The sequence below is a fragment of the Dromaius novaehollandiae genome, chromosome 3 (genome assembly GCF_036370855.1).
Source record: "Dromaius novaehollandiae isolate bDroNov1 chromosome 3, bDroNov1.hap1, whole genome shotgun sequence".
NCBI classification, from domain to species: domain Eukaryota; kingdom Metazoa; phylum Chordata; class Aves; order Casuariiformes; family Dromaiidae; genus Dromaius; species Dromaius novaehollandiae.
In genome coordinates this window covers 28,299,156-28,315,345 of record NC_088100.1, presented here as the reverse complement: position 1 = coordinate 28,315,345, position 16,190 = coordinate 28,299,156, and the positions used below count along the sequence as shown (strand labels likewise).

The 16,190-nt window shown below is 42.5% G+C and overlaps 1 protein-coding gene across 1 annotated transcript; it reads right to left on the bottom strand.

Moving 5' to 3' along the window:
- Positions 1-1,539: 1,539 nt before the first annotated feature.
- Positions 1,540-11,331, bottom strand: BAG2 (BAG cochaperone 2). The gene is made up of 3 exons (XM_026122544.2): positions 10,929-11,331; positions 3,389-3,498; positions 1,540-2,393 (listed from the first exon to the last, which is right to left on the bottom strand). The coding sequence occupies exons 1-3, from the start codon at positions 11,072-11,074 to the stop codon at positions 1,993-1,995; spliced, it is 657 nt and encodes a 218-aa protein (XP_025978329.1). The 5' UTR covers positions 11,075-11,331; the 3' UTR covers positions 1,540-1,992.
- Between the last annotated feature and the right edge of the window lie 4,859 nt (positions 11,332-16,190).

Sequence of the window (16,190 nt, the reverse complement as noted above, 5' to 3'; positions counted from 1 at the left end):
TTTAAAAAGCTTAGGAGAGGATAATGATAGAGGCACTTGTAGGTCAGATACAGAATTTAGAAAGTATTAAGGCAAACAGAGAAAGAACTTACAAAACATAAACTCTAGTAATTTAGGCCAAAATAAGGCTAATCTATGCTATTAACTCATCTGTTGATATTGTGATCACTTCCTTTGTGTCCTTGAGAACAGAATCACAGTTGTGTTATACTAGTAAATGGTGTAAAAAGTAGAGTTACTTTTAGCTGCCTGAAGGAATGAGCATAGACAGACTATGTTCACTTGAACCATATTCCAGAGAGCAACTTCTGAGAAAATCCTGTGCTGTACCACATTATCATGGACTTCAGTGCTTTGTTAAACAGCTGGAAGCTCTGCCTCTCTGTCAAAGCCTACATGTATCTAAAATGTTTTAGATTCATGAGAAGTTTTGTTTTCTCTTTAGGTATTTCTAAAAATGTAATTCTAAAATTAATCTTTCCAAATTCTTAGGAACTCTTCACAAACTCAAACCTGAAAACCAGGTGCTGTTTCTGGAGTAAAATGTAGCATCTTAACTTCATAGCTGCTGGAGTCTCCCAGGTATGAGTTCCCCCATACAGTACACTTGCCCCAGCTGCATTAGTTTAAAGCTAAGGAGCAGTGGTCGGGCAGGAGGTGCCTCATGTTAGGCAGAGCCACACCTTGGGCTGGAGCTCTGAGGGCTCCCCAGGTGCCAGGGGTGACACCAAGGCTATAACATTTAGGACACTCACTTGTACCAAGGAAGCCGTAGATCTGAAAGCTGTAGCTATCTGCGTAGCCCTGGCCTTTCCAGTTCCCTCCCACACAGCTGAGCTTTAACTTGAGCCAACGTCACCTCTCCGACTAGCAGCGTAGGAGCTGTGGGGGCAAGCCTGCCCACAGCAGTGCAGCCTGGCCTCCCTAGCAGCTTGCTAGGAAGCAGAGCGACTTTGTCAGCACTTTGGCAAGCTTTTGCAGAGACCACAAAATCCCAGGCTCACTCTAAAATTTTCAGTTTTGGACTCAAAGCTGGTGAGTGAGTGCAGGGATAAACAAATAGATGGGAAGCAGGCAGGAGAAAAAGCCAAAATATAACCTCCACCTTTCCCTAAACCATAAGGCTGAACTTAACCAGCAAATACCACATTTGTTTATTCTTAAGAATACACTGATTTTGCTTTGTTGCTTCACAGATCATCAGAAACCGATAAGCTTGAACTTGCAGAGTAGTAAGTGATAAAATGCAATTCCCCTTTATATGACCTTAATTAAAAAAACAAACAAAAACACAGCAACCTCAAACTACACAGAAATAGTGGGAGACAAGATTATGCCATAGACAAAGCACGGAATGGGGCGTCGCAAGAACTGGAACCTAGTTCTAAGTCTTCTGTGACTTTTGGATGGACTGTTCCTTGCTCTTAACCTCCCCAGTAAAAAAAATTAGACCTATCTTTTTCTAGAAAATATTGGGATCTACTTTACAAATACTGCCAAATTATTAAAGTTATAATCAGTAAGAAGTAGGACAATGTATTGTTTAGGAAAATACAATATACAGTTTATTAACTTTTTCTGGTTTATTGCAGTGATTTGTCTTTTTGCCCCAAACATCTCTTTCACACACTCTGTATACAGCAGAGAAAAGTTGTGGTAGTTGAAATCTTCGAATATGACAAAACAACTTCAGTTTAAAAAAAAAAAAAAAAAAAAGACTAGATTTTGACAGTTTTTGACAGTTCAGCAGAAGCACATTACAATTTGCAGTAGCAGTATCAACTCTACAGGAGAAATCGTGATGATAGCGTTCTTTATTGCCAAAATAAAATGCCAATACTACCAAAACCCTTTAAATGCTTGCATCTCACAGATACTCTGGTGTGTGCATGTGCGTGTATCTGTAAAAAGTAATTTTTCCTAGCCTTCTGTGCATTTTTTAATGGAGACTTGATCATTTGGTGATTTGACAAAAGTAACCAAGAGGATGTTTTAATCCTGTTTGCTGTTGTAAGACTGTCGAACAGATGATTTTTGATGTTCTAACAAGGTGATTGACTTTTCAGAATTTTCTAAGTTTCTAAGCAGAGTCTCTAGCCTTCTCTTGATTTTCTTCTGATCCTCAATAGCACATCCAATTACAACTGACTGAAATTTCTGATCGATGGGTCCTGCTGGCACATCGGAGGTACATGCACCATAAAGTGACATTAAGCGGATTTTGGCATCTTCCAGATCATCTAGAAGTTTATTCACAATTTCATCAATCATCTTTGTGGCGTGCAGTAGAGATTCCTGCTGCTGGGCATTTCGGATAGTTTCCACAGAAACCTCAACAGTGAGGGTTCGGCCCATCAGACGATTAGCAGTCAAATTAAGTTCTTCTCTCTCACCTAAATTGAAAAAGGAAAATATTCCAGGTTACCAGCTAACACATTGCACTGCAAGTATCATCATCAAGATAATCAAACTACTACAAGTAATAAAAGACAGGTACAAGAGGTTTGTGGTTTTTTAAGCAATTGACAATGAACAGGCCAGAAATGAGGTTCTTTGCATCTAAGTCCTACTTATTTCACAGAGGCTAGTGTATTTTCATTTACAATGAGGCATTAGCTTCACTAAAAATATAAGCTCTACTTTTTTACTGCTCATCCAATGCCTGCTAGATCAGGTAAAAGCGAAGCATACAGTATTACCAGTAAGTATCATTCATTAACAAACAAGCATGTTAAGGACCTTCTATGTCATTGTGAAGAGATTTATACTGTAACCCAAAAGGCCACAAAGCAAGTGATTTCTGACTGCAGGACTCAATGAGGGGCCATTAAAAAAAAAAAAGGGTTTCTATTTTTTGAAAACATATTTTTTTCCCTGAAATACCAACTCAACATATTTTACATATAGGCTCTGAAAGAACCAATAAACTGGCAATTTAAAGCATCTACTATAAAAGATACACATTTGGGGAATATATTTAAACTGCGTATGTCCCACAGCCGTGGGAACTATATTAATCATCAGGCTCTTGTAGGTTGCACACACTATGCAGCAATCATGCCTGTCCAGTAATCAAAGCCATTAAAATGTTTTTCAACTAAAAATAATAATAATCAACTTCTCTCTCAGTAGAGCTATATTAGCCCTGATTTTGAAAATAAAGCAGTGAACTAAGTATGGGCTTCACAAATTCAGTAATGATGTTTATGGTAGATTCTTCTGCTGAACAAGAATGTAAATGTAAGCAATCAACAATAAGGGGATCACAGGGTAACAGAAGGCCCTTCAATAACCTTAGTTGGCTCAAGCAATTGAACTAAGCTGCTCCCTAAGATGTGCTATTTTGACTTCAGGTCAGTTATGACAGTATGGCAAAGCAGCTGCTCACCTTCACTGATGTGCCTCATATCCTGGCTGTTCTGTATATTGTGGATCATTTCTAGCAGGATTTCTTTTTCTTGTTCCATAGCAGATGCTGCATCACGGAAGGCCTCTACCCTGAACATGGGTGAACCAAACAAAATCTTTAAAAAAATAATTGTTCATCTGTATACCTACCAGTTTTTTAAAACTTCAGCTATAGAAGTCACTTCTTAGTTATCCATGGGCAAATTAATCATGAGCCAGACTTTCTGACTTCATGAACTCCTTCCATGTCTTAACTTCTTTCAAGAATTAGCATGATTTAAAAAACCAAAAAACAGTAATTTGACCTGACTTGTCTCTATTTTGTTTTATTGATGGTTCTGTTCAGTCCTACTCCACAGACTCCACAGGTCTGGATACCCAGAACCTGACTGTCCTACAGGCCCGTAACAGAACTGCTGTATCTAACTGGCAATTATTATCAGCCAAAAGAACTAAAAAGAAAAGAAACCAAAAGAAACCCCAGCAAGGTTCCCTCGCAGGAACCTGGCCTCCTGAAGAGCAGTACCTGCACAGGCTCCAGAGAGCAGGGGGCCTGGGGCCAGCACAGCTCCAGCCACATCAGCCCCCTCAGCCTTACCCACCTGCTGAACAGTGACTGCTGGGGAACTCAAATGCAGCTGTGCAACCCAATGACCCCTTTTGAGAGGAGTAAAATGGGGGGGGGGGGGGGGCAGGGGGAGATAAAGCGAACACACTTCCTCTGCTTTATAAGGACTTCCCTGCTGAGTAACATGCTGCTTTGCTAGGAGATCAGTCAGACTGCCTGCCATCACAGTCACTGTTTCATTTCACAAAGTGCTGCAGCAAAGTGGCAGGGCCTTCATGCTTCACACAGGAGGGAAGCTTTTGTCTGATGAGCTCGTATTCCTGGGCTTGAAGCGAAACGTGAAACTAAATCCCTTCCAAAACCTGACTTTCCCAAGTCCCATTCACCAGGCTGAAACTAATGTGTGCCATGACGATGGTAAGGGGAGAGCCCATCCGAAACCGCACTCTCCCTGTGAACTACACAGTCACGTTAAGCTACATGGTCTGCATCCCAGTAGTCTCCCCTCCTCCTTGCTGCATAATGTACAAGCTGATCTGGCCCTCAGGGATGTGAAAATGCCACACTAGAAATTTGAGTCTGATGCCTTAACTACTGTCCTGTGCCCTGCCATGGTTTTAGGGAGAAGGCTTTGCAATTCAGCCAAGTGACCTGGAAAAGCGCGCGAGGGAACTGTTGAGTTTGAAGGCTGGGGACAGGAGGGAAACGTCCCCCTACCCTGGCTCTGCACCTGGAGGACTGCGGGAAGGGGAGGGCTGCAGCACGGAGGACTCGCCAAACTTTAACTACTGCAAGAATTGTGCCAAAAATGACAACTCCGCGTTCCTGGATCCCACACCAGTCATATGAGGATATCACATGAACCTGGTTGACAGTTCTAGATGCTTTCAGCACAGTCTGGGAGACTTAGGCCCTGTAAACAGCAAAGGAATCCATCTATTCTGAAATGTTTATTAAACCTTGCCAAAAAAAGAAAACAAACCAAAATATTATTCATTCTCTTATATTCATTCCTTGCACTGTTTTTATAGCATGCTCTTCACTTGCCATTTTACTGATAAATGCTCCTCTGTTCTCCCAGCACTCTTCAATTTTATTACTAAGCACTGTCAAATCGTGCCTTCCTCTTTCTTTCCAACCCCAATCCCCAAGGATGTTTTATACTCATTACTAGACACAGCCACAAGATGGTGATCGCTGATCACTACTTGTATAGATATGGGCTTATCTGTTGCGATAAGCACGGCGCTCATGTTCCTGCCTCAAGGACTGGTGGCAAGACAACTCCTGGGGAAAAACAGTAGCAAGAGAAAAGAGGGTAGAAAAAGGCAAAAGAACAGAATAAAAAGAAATATATAAATAGTCACAGTGAACATGCACCATACTGCTGAAATAGCTCTATTTTACAAAAGATTTAGTCTAATCTTTGTCAGTGAAAGCACATGCTTCAGGCCTTTCTTTTAATGTTAATTCTGAGGAGGAGTGGGAAAAGTTAATGCAATGCAAATTCTTGCTAAAAGCAAATACACTTAATTATTATTTTCACTGGTTTATAAGAGTAACAAGGCAGGTAGAGTAATTTCATACTTCAGATGTCTGCACTTTATAATTTTAAGAGGTCTAACAATATTTCCATAAATGCCTCACCATGCCTTTTTTAAAACCTAACATTTTCACAATTAAAAAGTCTATTTTGGTCCCTAGAAAACTTAAAATTAATTAAAATTTGGAAGTGTCAAATTCTGATTTTAATAATATTTTTATATCAACTTAGGTATATCACTGTATTGATTTGAAAATTAAGGCGCTGTCTTCAGTGAGTGGATCAGTTGGTGATTTCCAATGGGATTTGCTGGGTCCTATAAAGAATGTGAAAAAACTGTAACAGAGATGCATCTTGAATTGTTGTCATTCTAAAGAGAGCGCCCAGAATATCACTGCTTCCAATAGTGAGCTACTGTAATATGAGGTAGGACCTAAAAGCCAAATTAGCAAAATTAATGATCACTTACAGCATAAAAACATAATTTACCAGTTACTACTTTGATTGACGTTGCTATTTTATACAAAGCCCTGTAGTGAACTCCTGGGGATTTTATTAACCATTTTTGTCTACTGCAATGTAGAGTACCAGATAACTCTAAAATCCAATGGACATTTAATATTTTTAGTGCATTTATTGCCATGAACAGCAGTCAAAATGCCTGTTGACCCTGATACAATGTAACGGCACATCAAAGTGCACCAGCTCCTTCTGCAGGGGGAAGGGGACAAGAAAGGAGCATGTCAAGACTTCCCCACCTCTATGTTATCCCTTCTAAAAACTTCCATTTTGACCACTGATTATTAGTTGTGTGCCAGGATTAAACAACTGAAAAATCAACTTCTCAACTTTCAGTGACCGCTCCAGGGCAAGACAGAGGCGCGGCGTGACAACACAGCATGTTGTGGCTCATGCACTTGCTGGCTCAGTGGAGGACTTCTGTTTCCAGGACAGTTAATAGGGGATCTTTCATGACCTCTCATGTATCGTCCTCACCTTCAAGGCCCTGTACAACTTCAATCCTCATTTGGTTTCCAGTACTATTTCTGATGAAATTATCATCCAGCACTACCGAAGGGGCGGGCCATCAAAACCTGTGAAAATTCATTCAAAAACACGGAGGGCTAATTTCTTCAGTGTGGCAGCAAAGGCAGCTTCTCAGCATGTAACAAGCGAGTCTGAGGTACATTCTCAAATAGAAGAAGAGTGAAAATGGACTGAGAAAGTTAGACAATAGATTTGAGGAAATGATCAGCTGTAGTTATGAGGGACCCTGACTTCCAAACAAAACAAAAGAATAGGACGATCTCAGAACAGCACTCCAGAAAAAAAACACAAAAAGGCCCACACCAGCCAAGGCAGTTAGGAAAACACGCTAGTGTTATGTACAGAGAAGATGCTGGGCGAGCTGCATCAAGGTAAGATTTTGAATTCCTACTTCTGGTTATTTTGGTGAACACTTTTCTTCCAAAAAAAGAGAGTATTTCAATATAACCTAAACTTATAACATATGTACTTTAACCACACCGAATGGAGCCTGGAAAAGTACACACGAAGATACCAAACAAAAGGACAGAATTACAAACCATTTCTGCTACACTGCCATTTTAGTAGATGCCTATAGCATGCCGTTCCCCCCGAGAGCTGAGGACTTGGCCCATTCTTCAACCTTTCGTTCCTCACCTACAGATTCACAAATATTCCCGACTGCCTCATTTTCTGCTTCGCACGGTTTGCTATTTATTCACGTTTGCTCCCCTGGCTTCTACCCAGAGATGAAATGGTAGCACGAGGGGACCCAACGCCTCCAGGCGCTTGCCTGTGCATTTGTGGAGCTCTCCCCTGGTCCTGTGGGCTCCCACACGGCATCTGAGGAAAAACCTGCTCCAGGCAACCTCTCTCTTTGCCTTTCTCCTTACTTTTCACACCTTTCTCTTTGTTCACAGCAAAATCATCAAGTCCATACCTTGCTGTCAGCTCTTAATTTCTTTCTTAAGAAGTGCCTTTAGTTCATAGATTTGTGTAAATCTTCACTTTCTTTGGAGGGCAAAAAAAAAGATCAGAAGTAAACTTCTAGTTGAAGTGACTTCAGGGGAAAAAAGTGAAAACAGAATCCAAGTTTCTATTAAAAAATACAAACAAAAAATAGAAGGCAAACAAAAACGCAAGATGTTCAGGTTTATGTTGCATTATCAATTATCTTGATGTAGTGGTATGGTGGTTTTCTGATAGATGAAAATATCTAGTTATATTTTAACTTTGATTGTATTTGCTGTTTTGAATATCAACTAATATTCAATTGATTATCTAATACTAAAAAAGCACTCATTATTTCTGATTTTCCTTCGTCTGAAAGAGGTTAGAAGTGCAGTGCCTTTCTTTCCTACATACCATTTATATGAGCACAGCATTCCCCTGAGGAACAGGTGGATCAGTCTCTGCTTTTGTTTCCAGATGAGAAACTTGATACCTGCTTTTTTAATGACAGCTGCAATAACTCTTTACTTTAAACTATTGACTTATTTAAATAACTCATTATTAAAGCCTGCATGATGAAGTTGCAGATGAATTTTTAAAAGAAAAAAGAAATATTTGTAGACTCTGCAGCTTTTTTTCTGTAGCAGAGTTAAACACATTGTGCTAAGACAAAGCAGGGTTTTTCACTTTGGTACTCTGAGCAGCTTAAACCAAGTTTCTGTTCTCAGGTAAACTGTCCAATAAGCATAGAAATAAATGGTGGGGGGAAGTAAGGCTATTCCAAAATGATGACAGGAGAAGTACAAGAAATAAAGGGGGGGAAAAAAAGCGTGAAAGCAGACATCTGACTTTGCGTCTTACGTATTATTAATACTTAGAACAAGGTGTTCATTTAATACAACCACCAGAACACTGTGACTCATAAACAGAAACTCTGGTCCTGCTCCCAACTGCTTCTGAGGTTTCTTGGCATTTGCGGGCAGCCAGGGCAAAGGAAAGGGCCAAGCCTTTAGAAACAGCACAAGCGCTGAGCACTGCCACCTGCCCCCTCGCCACTGCTTCGCGGGGACGGACTAGCTCCCCGAGAGCTATGCAGCTTCATCCTGCACAGCCTCTTCGTACCTCTGCCTCTGCCCTTCGCTTCAGTTCACTACCTCCCACTTTGGGAGCTTGTCCTCACAGCCCGTGAATGGGGAAACTGTCCGGGGATGGAGAATGACATGACCAAACACTTGTGCGCTTCTGTTTCTCCGCTAGTCGTTCAAATCACAGCAGCGATTAACACTTTGTACAGATAGGTTTCTCTGCTTACAAGTAAAAGTCATATTTTGCTCCTCATGATTGAAGGCAAATGAATGAAGTATTGATGTATACAGAAGGAATGTTTGGGGGCATTTAGCCCCTCTCCAGCCACCGTCTCCAAGCCATGAAACACATGCTCCTGAGCTATGTGGCTACAAACATATGGCTATACTGCTATAGCACTGCCTCCTTCCCTTCAGATAAGGGCTATGCCCATCCCGATTAAATTAATCCCCCTTTCCAGCGGAATTTCAATAAAACTACTCTGCAAACACCTAGAGGGAGTATACTACACACCCCTATGGTGCATACCAGCAGGTCAGCAGATATGGGGAAAAAATACCTTGTTACTGTTGGGGAGAAAAGTTCTCCTGGTAGATGGGAACAGAGACACGGGAAGGCTGCTTAAAAGCAGAAAACTGAGGGAACGACAGTTGCTGAGGGGTTTAGCCAAACTTAAGCAACTTGACAACTGAGGATTGTAAAGGGAGTTAATTAAAGCCTACAGTTCACTTTGACAAATTTTCCCTTATTATATTTACAAATAACATCTCAAGGGACTATAGCTAAAATAAACTGGCTGGAGAAGGAAGAAGTATGGAAGCTCTTCCTCCTGTCATTCAAATAATTTGAAAATTAGGCATGTTGATTACTTACACATTAAAAAAAACCACAAAAATAAGCTTAATTGACTTTAATCAAAATAATTCGACTCTTTTTGTAAGAGTTTTGCAGTTAGAAATCTGCCTGTTCGAAAGACTCAAAACAAACTGAAAACTTCAATTTGGAGTTTAATTTTTGGTTAACCAAAGTGTCTGCTTTATTTCACTAAGTTGCTCAGCAGATGTAAAAAAACACTTTTGTATAGTTCTGAAGCTTATTTAATTCAATGTTTTGTAGTTTTATATTCACACACCAGACCTGGATGTCAACAGTAAGACTGACAGTTTGCAGACAGCGACTTTGGTTAGTCAAATTCAGAGAAGTCTGTGAAGAACTTCAGGGAGATTTAATCAACCTAAGTGAAAGAACAGTATAATAAAGTTCACTCTTGATTAATGCACACAGAAAGGGAAAAACACAAGTACTGTATGTCAGAGAGCTCTTTATTATAGCAACTTAGGAAAGACCTAGAAACATCATGGGTGGTTCTGCGAAAGCTTCTGATCAATATGCAGCTGTAATGAAGAAAGGGTGTGTTGAAATTTTAATGCCATTAGGTGAATCAGTGGTACACCCACATTACCATGTGCATCTATCCACCTCAAAAAGCACACTATAATTAGGGAGAGCTGAGAGGGCGAGGAGGTTGATTAAAGGCATGGAATCATCTCTTATACGACCAAACTGGAAAAAAATCTAAATGGGTTATTTGGGGAATGCCAAATAACAAGAGGAGGCGAGACATGTCCTGACACAACAGTGAAACACTGATCATATTCGGATTTAATTAGAAAAAGAAAAAAAACACAACTAAGCTGGAAAATGGCTATTCCTATCAAAGCTCAGGTATTTACTGAATTTCATCAGGAAGGCAGCACCGAGTCGGGTAACAAGTGTCCGGACCGGCAGCACGGCGGCGCCCCGGGGCTCCTCCAGGGCTGCGGAGCGGCTTCGCGCAACGAGCTCCGGGCTCGGCGGGTACCGCGCCGACAGGTCAGGTGCGCGCCCTCCCTGACAGGCGTGCGGCCGCGCTAGTTCACGCTAGAGCGCCGGCTGCCACTGTGGGCCCTGGGACGCCCTCCGCCGCAAAACGAAGCGGGCTCCTTTCTCCGGCACTGACTGCACGAAGCGTCGCCCCTACCGCCCTGGGCTGACCATGCCCCCGCCCGGGCCGCGGCCCTTCGGCGCCCGCTCCCAGCGTCTCCCCGCGGGTGCCTCCCTCACGGCCTGCGCCGCACGGCGTGGCCGCGGGGGACCACGGGCTCGCGAGGGGCCAACGGCTCGCGGAGCGGGGGAGGGGGCGCAACGGCGCGCGAGGCCCTTTAACGGCTCGCGAGGGGCGCCAACGGCTGCAACACCGCCGCCCTCACAGCCGGCGGCCGGGCTCCGCCGCGGCGGGGACGGCCAGGGCGCTGCGCCGGCCGCGCACCGGGGCGTCGCGACCCCGATGGGCCCGCCGCGCTCTACCTGAGCTCCAGCTGGTCCAGGTTCTCGAGCAGGCGGCTGGAGCGGTCCGCCATGGAGGTGGAGCGGTAGAAGCGGCCGTGGAGCTGCCCGCCGGTCTGCTGCTGCGCCGCCTCGCTGGCCTTGGCGCTGATCTTGGCCTGGGCCATAGCACTCGCCGGCGGCTCCTCGCTGCGACTGGTGGCGCGGCCGCTCCCTCCCCGCGTCCCGCAGGCGGCGGCCAAATGCCGGCACTTCGCTCATGGCCAAAGAAGGAGCCCGCCCGCCGCCTGCCCCCGCGGCCACCCCGCCTCCGCGCCGGGCCGCGGCCGCAGAGGCGCCGCCTCACGCAGCGCCCCGCGGGCCTCGCCCCGCAGCGCCCCGGTGGGCCGGCGCGCGCCCTCCTCCCCCGCGGGAGCCGGGACGAGGGGAGGGGCGGGGCGGGGCAGGGCGGGAGCGCCTCGTCCCGGGAACCGCGGGCCGGTCCTGTTCTGTACATCGCGCATTCGGCAGAAATGCGGAGACGAGCCCATGCTACAATTTATTGATGAATCAAGGAGCTACAGCTGAGTCACAAGTTATGATTAAATCCTCAGAGAAAAAAAGAGTTTTTCCTACTGACACCCAAAGGCTGTCCTGCATGCCGTCCTGCACCGGAGTCTGAAAGCGTTCACCCTAACACGCGGAAGCGGTGCAAAAGCCCTGTTTTTCCCCGATAGCCTTCTGCGGGGTGGAGAGCCCCTGCAGCCCTCCGGCCCAGGGGCTCCCGGAGCTGCAGGGCTGCGCGGCTCCTGCCCCGCTCACCGCCCTCGGGGAGCAGCGGAACCGGCCCTGCTAAAAGCAGCACGGACCGCATTCCCTGCCTCTCACTAAACCAGAGCCTCAGGAGAGATAAGGCTGTTAATACCTATAGTAACCTGGTTCTAGATAGTAGCCATTTGTATGAGAGCTTACCTTCCAGAACTGTTGTGTACGGTTGATTGGTTTGGTCTTTCCCTAATTGAATATATATATATATAGCTATTATATATATAGCTATATCAAAAAAAAAAAAAAAGAAAGAAAAAAAAAGGAAAAAGCTGGAAATACAAAGATGAAACTCCCAAAGGCATAAAGAAGAAATAAGAGGAAAACTAGAATTGCCTTCAAAATGCAGACGCCTGTTTGAGGAGAGAAAAAAATTGGAGGAAAGTAAACCGGAGACAGCACTTGCTATAAGCAGAAACAGAACCTGAACAGCAGTCTTAAAAACCAGATACTTAACATACTTACATTGATACAGTACATCTGATACTAAGTGTAAGAATCATCTAGTTAGACAAAGAGAAAACAGTTCTGCTGAACATCTTTGTCCAAGGTAATACAAAAAGGCTTACCAGAAAGAAGAGTGTTTAATGTCTTCTTGGTATGCCAAAAAGAAAAAAAACTATTCTGTGATAGCAGAGGTAGTGGATCTATACCTAGTAATGACTTTTTCCAGATCATATTTAACTTCTCTGTATAAACCAGGTAACTTCTATCTCACAAGAACACATCATACTAACTTAGGAAAGTTAAGTGACAGAAAGAAATCTTTTCTACTTCAGATTCCTGTTGGTTCCAGCAATTCAAGTCGTATATAGAATTTACTTGCCATTACTGTGACTGTTGAAAAAGGAATTTGCTTATCCCTAATTTCAGGTTGGGGCAAATACTGCAATTCTGACAGACTAATGTTTGGCATCCAGTTAACAGGGTTTTTATTGCACAGCAATAATGTTCTGAATGCTTACTCTGCATATAGCTATTTTCTCAGGCCTGTCCATTCAGAATGATACCATGTCCCCCAACCTTCTGCTAAATTAATTGCCTGAGTTTTGTTTTTTTACATGGCTGGGTAAGGACGGACTGTGGTCCGCGAGCTCACAGAAATAATTTCATTGTTCAATGATTGTTCTATCCATCTCACTACAGTCTATGTAGAAAATGATTAAAAACCACTTCTACCCCCAAACATACACAAACAGAAACCCAGGGAATAGTGTGACACAATTTGCAAACATTTTTCCTAGGATCCTTCTATTCCTCCCATGCTAATTTATTAAGTATTAATTAGGCTGTGTTTAAGAAGCATAAATCAGAACTGCTAGTAGCTGAAAGGTTATGACAATTTTTTTCCTTGCACAGGTATTTAAATCTATGCAGCTAGAATGTGCAATGAAACACAGGCACAGAACTGTTAGTTGCATGCAATTGTATCACACGACTGCCTTTTTGATGGCAAAACGGCATTTCACCCACAAACTGAGAATAGCAGAAACAGGGGAAGCAAAAGGCATTTTGAAAGCAGAAATAGTTTTTTGAAACAAACCTCACCATTGCTGTCTGCACAGCCTAGAATATTTTGCCATTTAGAAATTTGGAGGGACTGCAGAAACTGATTTTCCTACCCAAGAGGGGGGTAGATTGCCCATTTTCCATCAGGTGCTTTATTTCTTGCTAACATATGTAAGTAGCAGCTGTCACCACTTTTGCAAAATAATAAGTGTCTGGGCTAGGGCTAGCAAGCTGGTAGTCAAGTCTCTGGGGAAAGGGAAGTGACTCACAGTTGAATTGGGACAAGAAGTTATGGGACAAAACCTTCATCTAGAGAATATTCTTTATACACAGGCATTATGGAAACACAAAACCTCCTGTACATACCATGAGGATGCAGCTGTGGCTTGGGCCAGTCAACCAAAACTAGCATTCAGTCTGCCAAGCACAGTACAACAGCAGCAGTAAAGATGGGCCGACGTGAGTTTTGGGGTATGTTTTCCAATCAAAAGCTGTATTTACTAATAAAGTACAGCTAGCCCCTTACGTAGCACCTGCCAAACCTGTGCTACTGTGTCCTTTCTGCTCCTGTTACTAATGCTAATTAATGCTAGCACTGTATTTGCCTATACACATGCCCATTGCCTTACTGTGAAGGCAAGCCCTACAGTTCCAAGGCTGTTGGAAGCCTGATCCCTCTCTTTCCAAATCAATCTAAAAGCCAGTATGACCATTTCAGGGCATGGAGCAGTTCATTCTCAGAGAGAGGAAAATTGTTTAGTAAATAAGCCAGTGAATTCTTTACAGCTGCAGATGCTAGGCAGTTTTTACATAGAGCCCTCAGCAAAAAAACACTGGAGGACCCCCAGAAAGTACGATGTTAGAGTCAGCGAAAAGAAACTTCCACAGATTTACAAGGGGAACTTCACATTTAAATTTCCACACACACACAGAACTTTGAGCGCAAACTTTGCACATACCTGACACCATAAATTTTCTGACTTGTTTACATCCACATTTATAATATGTTGGACCATATTATTTAACCCAGAATGTTACAACCGAGCTCTAACTCTTGAATTAAAGTTTCTGCAGAAAATTTGGGGGCAGTTTAGAACTGTCAAAGAACTATGCAAATGCAGACTTTAATGGTCTGCATTTAAATCTTGCTACTTAACTGGAAAGAACTGCCAGAAAGGATCTCTGCGTTAATGTCAGCCAATTTTTCTAAATGAATTTTAAAACAATTTGTCATCCGTCCTTCTCACCTCCTTCCAACTTACAGCAGTCATTGTAAACATTGTTAGGACAGCATAAGCATATGATAGAACACTTTCCTTTTAAGAAAGAATATGGCATGACTTCATACCTCTATAAACTTAACCATATTTGGTAAAGATTCAGTAAAGTTTTGCATGTTGTGTAATATTTACCAGACTGACCTACCATCGAGGTGTCTTAAGACTCAGATGATGTGACCACCATAGGTACACTAGGAGTCATTTCTGTATATCTTGAAGAGCTAAGAAAATTAATCTATCATTCAAATACATATCACTACTATACAAGGCAAGTAGTTTAAAGTAAACTAATCTCATCCCTTCAGATTATTGCATTTTTTAAAACTGTGTTTAAACTTTACAAAAGCAACCAGGTAGGGATCAAGTTTTAGTGCTAAGTGACTTCTGTAACTGTTACACTGATTTATTCAGCATCTTATCTTCTCTTTGAATATGATCAACAGAGGGATTCTATTTGATCTGACAGAATACGGCACACAGAATTAAGCAACAAAGAGGTAGAAACCTTGTACCAATCTTGACTCATCATCATTTAAGTTTTACAGAACTTCTGCATGCACTCTATAGAAAATTAAAACATTAAAAAGAAAGAAAGAGTAGGTTGGTGGTGGTAGGCAGGTAGAGATAGAAAACATTTTTCTTTAAAGACAAATACGAAAAAGCACTAAGTGATTAATTTGGAGTAACAAAGGGTGAATTCAAACATGACCTTAGAAGCAAATTATCTTAAAAAAGGGCAGGACAAATGACTTACAGTGTAAATGATGCTGGACAAGCCTCTTTTAACAAATGAGTTGTGTTTCTAAATGCAGATGCATCTTTCAGAACACACATGACAAACCTCAGAAATTTCAGCCAGTTAAGCAAGATCCACCAGCCTGAAACTAAACTCTGAAACACACCATTGACAAGGCACCTTTTTCAGATGAAGAATAAGGTGCTGTGCCATGAGATGTTAGTGTGAAACAATTCACATGTCTGTAAATGCACTGCTTTAAGAATTATCTCTGATCTTCTGGAAACAGAGGTACCACAGGGAACTTTGCAAAGAAACACTTCAGACAGTGAGAGGACCTCAGAGAAACCAAGAAAACCAGGAGAAATTTCAAGACGTTGATAATTCTGGAGAATACTTTTAACATAAAAACAATACAGAGACTAGAACTCTATTTAGCTGCTTTATAAAAGCCATAGAAGCAGTGTTTGGGATTCACTACTTGCTTTGGGTAGCAGATGAGGAAGGCAATATAACATACATAATATGTCCATACATGGCTTTTTTTCTTTTCCCCCTAATGCAACCAATTAAGTCATGACTCATCAGGTACAAAGAGACTTAACATTTATGACAAAAGAAAACAAGGAATAAAGCACACGTTTAAAATCTAGCATAGCAGACTCTGGAAAAGATTCAATGGCTTACACACCCAAGTCTTAAATATGTCTTGAGCCAAGCAAAGAACTTTCTCAAGCTGAAGCCAGCTTTCATATGAAAGGACTGTGAACCTTTAGTGTCTGGGCTGAAAAAAACTGCCCCAAAAGCCACTACAATTTGCACTGAGAAGTTTTGGGGGGATGAAAGTTGTCCTCTGTCATATCTCACCCTCTATTAGAAGAACGTATTTAGTCGGTGTAAAAAATTCTGAAACTGATTCAGCTCAAGTATCATTAGCTAAAGATGACTCATAAA